A 9,997-nucleotide genomic window follows, 5' to 3' on the forward strand; every position below is an offset into this window, starting at 1 on the left:
TGCTGACAGACTGTATTTGATCTGATACAGAGCCGTCCTCATGGACACTGATCAGATCTTTCATTGCTTTTGTCATTGCAGGTACTCATCAGCACAACTATAACCATGTGGCTCTAGGTAGCCCTACACGCACACCTAAGAATGGTAAGACAAGCTAGAATTTACAGCTGCGTTCAGTGTTGTAGATGAAGCCTGGACCGGGGCATTAACTTGAATTTAGTGTTTGATATGGATGTGTGAAAAAATGCTTGACACGGTCCACCTTTTCAATTCGCCCCACCGCAAATCCATTCTGTTATTGAAAATTAAGCTTTTTGTTGAACATTAAATCGTAGAAGTGTCACTTCCCATAGTCATGAACATTTTTCTGAGTGGGATCAAACCACAGTCGCTGGCCTACTCTTTTTATAAAGGGAATACAATTGGCGTACCAAGTTAATGTGCTGTCGGGGTCATTCAGTCCTCTGGTTGACAAAACATGTGAAAGTTATCACCGTAACCTCGTAAGGAGAATTACCGTGAATCGGTTTTTATTACTGATGTCATGCAGCCGTTTGTTTGAACAGTTCTTTTGAGCGAGCCGAGGCTCGCCCGAGGTTGCAGACTGGCAGATGTGGAGAGTCAAGGTTCTATAAGGATGCAAGGTGGAGGCTGGGGAGAGGAAAGACAGCAGAGATAAAAGGAAAGAAAGGAGGCCATACACTGAATATTCACTACCTTCTGTATTTATGAAATCACTCTGATCTTGCCGTTTGATTTATATTCTGTTTGTTTCAGCCACAAATATAAAAGGACTTGCTTGCTTTCAGGCATTCAAGGGCTAAGCTTGAATACTGCAGCAAGAATGACCCCCGTTTCTGGACAGAATTGATCATGTGATCCATTCACACACACACACACACACAAACACACACACACACACAAACACACACACACACACACAGACACAGAGAGATAAGCAAATTGCAACTATGGAGATATGCCTTGGAGATCTAAGGAAAACATAAAAAATATATTTCAACAACACATCTAACACAAATACTTTGATCACAGGCCCCCTGAAAGGCTTCCAATTTCAGCACGCAGTGTATTTTCTAGATAACGCCCTGACTCCAGCCCCCCCACCATTTGTGACTTAAACAAACAGGAGATGCAGTTACAGAAAAACTGCACTATCACAGACACAAGTTTACACCACATGCCTCAGGAGGTAATTTTGGGGATTTTGTTTTCGTTGTGGGGGGAGGGGGGGCAGGCATGCTGAATATGAAGAAGGTCTTTGTAGGTTTTGTTGTTCTCATCATCAACGTGTCTCTGAAATGTATTTTTTTCACTTGGGTTGGTAGCTCACCGATCATTGAGACGTGGTAAGTCATACACATACAACAAGTGAAAAAACTCAATCATCACATTCCAGCACATTGTGTACTCAAGCACCACAAACCGATCCCTTTGTTTGTGGCTTCCTGTCTTCCACCTGAATTGGTGTGCTTTCAGACCTGATTTAAGTAGCATTTGCTAATAATTCGTTTATTGCTAATAATTTGTTTGAACAAGAAAATTTGTTTCAGTTTGTCATGTGTGGAAAAAAATTAAAAATCCTCCTGAGCCATGAAAGTATATAAAAGTAAATTGTCATTTTTTTTTTTTTTTTATGTGAAAGACACGACAAAGTTTAATTATTATTATTCTATAGTTTTCTTATTTTAAACAATCCCACAAAAAAGCCAAAAAACAAGTGTCTCACCACTTTCTGACTTCCCTACCCATCCGTGGCACTCAGACCCAAGCCCATTGGTTCCTTATGAAGACTCAATCTTTGAACAGGGGTCACGAACATAGTTTAATTTTTTAACAAAAATGCTAAAAAATGTCCTAAACCAGCTGGGCACTGTAGTTTTTAGCCAACCTTACCTAAACAGGAGGAAATAGTGCACTTGTCGGGACTATATTTAGCCTTGGATGAATACACATTCCATGCACTAGTAAGAATTAAAGGCACCAGGACTGTATAGATTAGCCTGGTACAACTTTTGAATGGTTGCCCACCTCTGCAGTTCAGAAATGTGTTGTGCTCACTGACGTCTGTTTTCCCTGAATGGAGAAACAGTCGACCAGTCAGAGCTTTGCTGTAAAGAGTCAACATTCCTGGCTTGCTAGTTACCTGGCTAAAACCATGAAAAATAGTGACAGAACGAAATGGCAACAAGCAGGGTCCGAGCCCACACAAGTCTGACATGCCTAACTCGGCAAGCACGTACAGCAGACAACACTTACCAGCACTGTGGAAAATGCTGTTGATGCATCATACCGTCGCATTGTTTTACGTGGGAAGCCGCTCTGGACCTGTGGTTTTAAAGTGGAAATTTTTCCGTCAAACTTCCACAGTATGTTTTTAATTGGAATACCTAGGATGAAAGCTGTGTGTATTATTGAAACTAAATCACTGTTGTAGGCCTACTGTTGTTTTCTTTGACAGTTAAACTGTCCCTACTGTTGTTGTCAAACTACATTTTATAATCTTTTATTAAGATAAAGGACATAATATGTTTGCAATTACATATTAACAAGGGCATTGTCAGCAATTTCTAATAAAAACAAGAATAATTTAAACATTCAAGTGAATACCGTTAGTAACAATGCGCTACCTCTGTTCAAAGTCAAATTATACCGAAGTCATTCCACATTTGTACAAATAAAGACGTGGTATTGATTGATCACAACAACAATTAGTTACTGTCTGCAACGTTATCTTTTAAATTGACATTTCTACAAAAAATGTTACTTATCTATAATATATATATATCGGCACTCCCCTGGATGAAATCGTAGAGCGTAGATTTCTTCCAGCCAACATAAAGAATAGAAAACCCTCGAGTGGACTTATTTCTTCAGTTGTCATGACAAACATGAACTGGTACGAGCGACTGCTCATGCGCTTCCATGACGACTGAATCATATGTCACGTGCTGATAGGTTAGGGCCAAACAAAACAAATGAACCCCCTCTTTTCATTCATGTCAGGCAGCATGAATGAAGTAAAGCAAAAAAAAATGCATTATTATACTATATTGATCCGAGAAGGGGAAATTTGTCTCTGCATTTGACCCATCCCTGTATATAGGGAGCAGTGGGCTGCCAATGACAGGTGCCTGGGGAGCCGTTAGGGGTTCAGTGTGTTGTTCAGGGACACTTCGACACGTCCCAGTCAAGGATTGAACCGTTGACCTTGCGGTTACCAGAGAACCCTCTTAACCCAGTGAGCCACGGACGCCCCAAATTGTACAAATTTGGAGCGACCGTGGCAATTCAGTCTGATCATCAGGATAGGTGTATGTTCATCTTAATTTAGGAACCATAGGAACATAGAGTTATGCAAAGACTTCTTGAGTCAGGTCTGTGTGGTTGTAATGTCCATCGTAATGAAGCAGTGAAATGTGTTTTCTGCTGAGATAGCTAACAGCATGCTACAGTGTGAGCCCCCTCACTGATGTGTGTGGCAGACAGTCCAGTCACAGATCTTTCACATCCTTCAAACTCCCTCCCTGCAGCTCCCAGGACCCTCAGCTGTCGCCCAGCCCTGCCACCACCCCTCCATTCTACTCGCCCAAAGTTCCCTCCTCGTTTCATCTCCATATTCTTTCCTCCTTGTATTTCACTCTCCTTTTTTCCCTTTTAGATTCTCTTATCTCCATCTCTTTTCCTCTTTAATTTCCTTCTCTCCATCCTGCAGCAGTCACTAAAGCTCTATTTTTCTCGGTCCATGGGAGGCTGGTGTGGAGCCGCACCCATGCCCATTGCTCTGCACTGCGTGACAGACTCACAGCCCACTGGGGAAAGTGAGATAGAGCAGAAGTGAGGAAAAAAATGAGAGAGGGGAATACTGAATGGACAAGAGAGAATTAAGGAGTGAAGGAAAGTGGGTGGCAGCATGGTAGGACAGATAAGATTGACGGCGCAAGGAAGACCGCAGTGAATGGGACACACTGCTGATGTTTGTGTGCATGTGTGAGAAAGGGAGATAAAGAGTAGACACAAAATAAAAGAGGGCTTTGGTCCAGTCACCCCCCTTGTGCATCTTCCTGGCATCATATCATGTCAAATCAACGACAGACGATTGCCCCCCGCCCGGCTCCAGATCACACCCCAGCACTGCCACGAGTAGGGTCACTCTGCAGAACACATCTGTTGTTTAGTGTGTTGTCTTGTTTTTTTCCTTTTCTTTTTTGGACCACTGTTTCCTCCCGTCAAAACACCACGTCACCTGTCAAGTCAGTCCAACAACAAACGGTCACTGGGTGCCTGATGTGACTGCCTTTACCCCCCATCGCTGCCACCGGCAAGTTGGAGTTTTAGATATGCAACCATTTCTCAAAGGCTGACACTCTCAACTCACTGGTTGAGTTAAAGCTCAGGCAAATACTTTTTGTTTTGATTAAATTAAGTTAAAATTAGAAGGCAAGAGGAAAGCGACCAAGATTACTAGTGCTTGTGACTAACTTTAGACTGTATATAAAGCCAACAACCTGAACGATGAGCCAAACTTTTAGAAATACTGAGGTCTGTAAATGCTGCCTTCCTGCATGATGTGTCTAAATGCATTTTCAAGGCCCACAATGCAAGGATATAATTATGTTGGGGCTGTACCAAGTCCCTTTTTTAATTCGTTTTTAATTCTAAAAACTGTCAAAAAACTGAATTTTGCCAGTCCCATTTTGGATACAGTTCTAGGCTAATAATAATGATCCCTGTTCTGTTTTGCAGAACAGGGATCATTAAGGGATGTCAAAAAGACAGACATGTGTTGCGGCCAGTCCGTTCTCACTCTAAACTTGTCAACACCAAACCCTAATCACGTGGTTCCCTGTGAGACTACAGTGTATGCAATTAATGAGGTGATACTTACAAACGGGCAAAACTGACACTGGGTGTAACTAGAGCGTCATAGTCTGAAGTGCAGGGCCACAGACCAAGCTGCTGTATTTGACGAGTAAGGGGGGAGAATGTTTTGCAGTGGCAGAATATTGTTATGTCAATTAGGGCTATTAGTAGTTAAAAAAAATCGAATCCAGCCAGCCTATTCTAAAATACTTAGGAGAATTAACATTGTTCTGTTCATTTCTGGTGTTCCTCTGCTGCCTCACTTGAATGACAAGCTAACGTTACTGTAAGTTGTGTTTTTAAAAAACAGCCTTACAGTATCTCGATCCATGTTTCCATGTATGCTGCTGAACCCAATGCTGCATCGGTTGAACGGTTGAACGGTGATGAATATTTAATTTTTCTAATAAAACGTGACAGTGCTAAAATATGCTGAGGCTCATTAACATTAATACTGTAAGTAGCCAACTTGTAGTTACTGGGTCAGCCAAATATCCTTTTAGAAAATGAAGCACTACTCTATAACATCACAGTGTGTTTTTGTAGTTCAGACAAACGTGTTGAGTTTTCCCCAGTGAAATGATCTAACTGATCTTTCAAGTGAATTTCAGGAATCGGTATCTCCAAGTTGTATATTATATCAGTAATCATCTTAATAGTTCAAAAATAATACGTCCAGTATTTAGAGCAAATAACTCCTGGAAAATAATGTGTGCAAAAATTAAGATTAAATGCTGTTAAACCCTAACCCTGACAACACTAGAGATACTACCAAGGACATGTCCTCTGTGCCCTCAATGAGAGCTACAGCCCTGACAACAACAATGAATTATTTAACCTGACAGAGGTCTGAAGAAATTCTGGTCTCTGCATTTTAAAATAATTTTACCTGAATTTACTTGCATAACAAAAAGTATACTTCCTCAATTCCAACCACCGAGATTTCTCATTTAGACCAATTAGGCTTTTTTTCTGATATTTGTTCAGAGCACCTCTGACTGCAGGAAATATTTGTAACACTAAAGCTCCAGCTCAAATCCTTCCCTCTCTACCTCAGCAGGTGGTCTTCCATGATGACCTGATCCTGGCTAGCTTTTTGTGGGGAGGAGGGTAGGAGGAGAAGCCAGCCTGCCTATTTTTTCTTTTACCTCTTCTGTGTCTGTATATGTATGTTTGTGTCTCCAGAAAACAATCGGATAAGCGGCATCCTGACCTCGCAGACGGAGCCCTACGACCTGTCTTTCTCACGCTCCTTCCAGAGCCTGTCACACCTGCCGCCCTCCTATGAGGCGGCCATCAAAGCCGACCTCAACCGGTTCTCATCCCTGAAGAAACTCAGTAGGTCCAAGTTCACTGCACTAATGCAAGAGTAGGCTCCCTGCCCTGATGCCCTGCATGACAAAAACACTGCATTAAGTCTGCTTTCCTTACTCCTGACTGGGACTTACTGAGTGTTTCAGCTGTGAAAAGGATTTGCTTGCTGTACAAAGGACATCAAACGTCCTCCTATACATTTTTTGGGAGATTCTGGCCGCTCCCCATTGATCGTTTCAGTGGATGGAGAGGGCCTTGAATCAGAATCAGAGAATACCAATTTCTCAACTCTGATCCTTCATGATATCAGCCTAGTCATCTCAAGGAAGTATGAGACATTGATATTCCATGCTCCCCTTGTCTCCACTTAAAGGCTGCAGCCACTATTCCTCTTGGAGCGTATAAGTACATTAAGCAGCTTCTTGCGCCCGGCCCAACTCCGTATTGATTTAGTGATGCTACGCTGGATTTCTGCTGCGTAATGAGGTCTCATCTGATGATATTCTCAGAGTGGAACGCAAATATTCCTTACGGCTTGTGTAATATCATCATGACTGCCCCACTTCACTGCTGGCGTGCAGTCAAAGTGAAGGATGACGATCTACAACTCATCCCGTCAGGGCTCACTCCACACTGGCTCCCACTCGTAGCTGCCAGGCACCATTTCGAACTAAATGGCAAAACATTTGTAGGATGCAGAGCTATTTACTGGTCCTCAGTTGAATTGGGGGGAAAAAGCATAAAAACATTACCGTGTTTTTGCGGGAAGAATTAACGTAATAGTTTCGGCTGTAAAACAAACCAAATGAATTAAATTGTCAGAGATAGAAGCCCACAGGAAAAATATCCTTAAGCAGTGTCCTTCAGTCTTCCCAACTTTCTTTCTGCTTCCAGAGCAAATTATTTGTTGCAGCAAATAGCCAAAAGGCTCTGCAGTTTCTTTTTGTTGCTCAACTAGAGTCTGTACACTGATAGATCATGTTGGATTGTGCTGGAGGGAAGATAGAGCAGCGTTTCCATTGTCGGGATAATAAAAGAGAAGAATGCTCCTGCTTATTAATGCAAATTGGTATCAAACTGAAGAAAAGCGTTTAGCTCATTGCAGCACAGGACAGTATACATCACAAGATATTCCTTCACTCCATGGTAATATAGTTGATGAGCTTGCAATCTCCTGCCCAAATCCTGAAGACTGTTATGCTTGAGAAAGGAACATCTTGTTTGTATTATCTCTCATAATGAATTGATTTGCAGCAAGCACCCATGACTCGCTGCTGAAGGGGATTTTGGCTGAGTGTAATCTTGACAGGTGGTGTGAACGCTGTGGCACCCATTATTGACAAAGACAGGCTCAGAGCCATCTACAAATTGTGAACGAGGTGGAGAGGTCTGCTCGCCACTGATTTATTACCACCATATAAATGACACCTTGACTTAGTATGATGGTAAAACATTGATGCTGGTGTTCAGAAAAGAAAAAGATTTAGTGTATTCATAACAATGGACTTGTAAAATGTGAGTTTTTGTGAATGTACGTCACTGTGTGTGTGGTTTTGTACTCAAAGACAAGTCTTTCTGCATGTGTTTGTTGTGGCATGCAGTTGATGCTACATTCACTCCTACACACTCTCTGGAAATGTACTGTTGTCTTTGGGATCTGCTTCTAAATGCATGTTGAAGTTGTTTGTACACATGAATGTAATAACGATAAAACATCCTCTCAAGAACATTAAGACACAGTTCTTGGTGTGACGTGAGAATGAGCTCAATAATAGAATTAGCTTTCCAGCATGTACATACGAAGTGTCTGCGGGCTTCCCTCCATATCTGTATTATGTGATGTTTATAGACTTTCACATGACCTTTGAAAAGTTTGCCTCCACAGCCAGAGCTGCCTGTAGAATCCCTGATGAAGCCTGGATGTGTGGATGTTATGTGCCTAGCATGTAATACAGTCTGACTGTTCCTCTGTCGCTCTCTATTTTCTATTCCCCTCTGTGAGCTTGGAAAGGTGAAACACAGATGGGTCTGCCAACACTATTCTCTGCATTGTGTGCAATGTTTTTAAATTCCGCTTTATCTGATTTCTTCCCTTGCATTCTAACACCTACCCATGTTTTCTCTTGCATTCACTCCCTGAATCTCTTCTTCACCTCTTGCTTCTGTTTTTTATTCCCGTCCCCTCTGCAGCAGATAAAGACGTCGACGACTACTACACTCGTAAGCGCCACCTGCCCGACCTGGCAGCAAGAGGCACTCTTCCGTTGCATGTTCTCAAAGTTGGTCAAGACCAGGTGGGTACATAAGTGCTTGATTTAAGTGTGCTGTGTCTAAACAAGTTCATGTTCTTTGCTTTTCATGCATCTAAGAGGCAAAGCAAGTGTGCTATCTCTGAGTCTCCAGATTTTAATTTGTTAGAAGCTATAGCTGGTCTTTCTTTTCTTCCGCCAGTGGTGGGTGGCAGAGCCGTTTACCCCTCAGCTTGTGAATAACTCACCTCATTCATCTTTTGCTCAACAGCACCGGGAACAGCAGCAGCTCCAGAGTCAGCCCCCACAGTCCTCCATCTCCCAAGTCGCTCCCCAGTCACAATCCTCACAGCAACAGTCTCAGCAAAGGCAGAGGCCCCGTCGCGTCCAGAGGGCCATGTCCCAGGACCGCGTCCTGTCCCCAGAGAGAGCCCCACAGGAGGATTACAGCATGTCTTCTAATGGTATGTCCCCCTACGGAGGCAGGATCCTCTCAGATGAGCAGCTCCTGTCTGCTGAACGTCTTCGATCCCAGGAGCGTCTTCTTCCACAGGACCGCCACACCTCCCAAGATCGGCTGTACTCCAAGGACCGCATATACTCTAAGGATCGACTCATGTCCCAGGATCACCTGTACTCAAAAGACCGCCACTACTCTCAAGACCGCCTCTATTCACAAGATCGCCTGTACTCACAAGACCACCTCCTATCCCACGATCCTCTGCTCTCGCCGGACAAGCTGATGATGTCGCTGAAGCGCGGCATGGTGAGCAGCATCTCTGGCGGGTTTCGTGGCAGCGACAAGTCAATGTCACGCGCCATCTCGCACACAGATGTGTTCGTACCCACCACACCTCTTATGGATCGCTACAAGATGACCAAAATGCATTCCCATCCCAGTGCCTCAAACAATGGTGGTGGCAATGGAGCGCCGGGAGCGGGAACCACCGGGCACTCCAACACTTTAGCCATGAACCAGACAACAACAAAGAGGCAGGCGTTTGCCTCCAGACGGACTCACACAATGGAACAGCTCCACTACATCCCACCACACCACCAGCAACAACAACACCCACAGCACTACCGCACGGGTAGCAAGACTGAGGTGACTGTGTAGGGGCAGCAAAGGACTTCCTGAACTGCACTAGAAGCAGCACTGTTGTGTGCAAGGGGGTGTGGTTAATAGAGGTACAAGGGTACACTGGCTTTCTTTTAGAGTAGGATGGTGGTGATATCACTGTCTTTGACTGCTCTGGTAAAGTCAGAGATTCCAGGACCAAGAACATCCACTAGCTTACAGTGAGAGACCGGGAAAACGCGCTACACTGTACACTGCAGACACTGGCCCAGTTAGATCTGAAGCCAGAGAGGGTCGTGGATAAGGGGGGGGGTCGGGTGTGGGGGGTCTGGTGTTATCCAGCTAACTTGCCTATTATTTACACTGTCTTGATTACCCTATTCATCCACAGGCTACGGCCTCATTCTTTGTATTTTTTAGTGAGAAAACACTGACTGTCTGTTAAAGCCTTTATCGCCACCCTTTGTCCAACAAA

The 9,997-nt window shown here is 43.6% G+C and overlaps 1 protein-coding gene across 1 annotated transcript in view; it reads left to right on the plus strand.

Annotated features, from left to right (window-relative positions):
* LOC142951484 (protein shisa-6-like) overlaps positions 1–9,561 on the plus strand; it is a 61,629-nt gene extending 52,068 nt beyond the window's left edge. Inside the window, exons 5-9 of the mRNA XM_076093043.1 lie at positions 82–144; positions 1,347–1,367; positions 6,067–6,219; positions 8,386–8,489; positions 8,716–9,561. Of these exons, the coding sequence (XP_075949158.1) occupies positions 82–144; positions 1,347–1,367; positions 6,067–6,219; positions 8,386–8,489; positions 8,716–9,561 (1,187 nt within the window). The remainder of the gene's footprint in view (positions 1–81; positions 145–1,346; positions 1,368–6,066; positions 6,220–8,385; positions 8,490–8,715) is intronic.
* The last annotated feature ends 436 nt before the right edge of the window (positions 9,562–9,997 follow it).

The sequence above is a fragment of the Anarhichas minor genome, unplaced genomic scaffold (genome assembly GCF_050575085.1).
Source record: "Anarhichas minor isolate MPS153535 unplaced genomic scaffold, ASM5057508v1 ptg000017l, whole genome shotgun sequence".
Taxonomy (NCBI): Eukaryota; Metazoa; Chordata; class Actinopteri; order Perciformes; family Anarhichadidae; genus Anarhichas; species Anarhichas minor.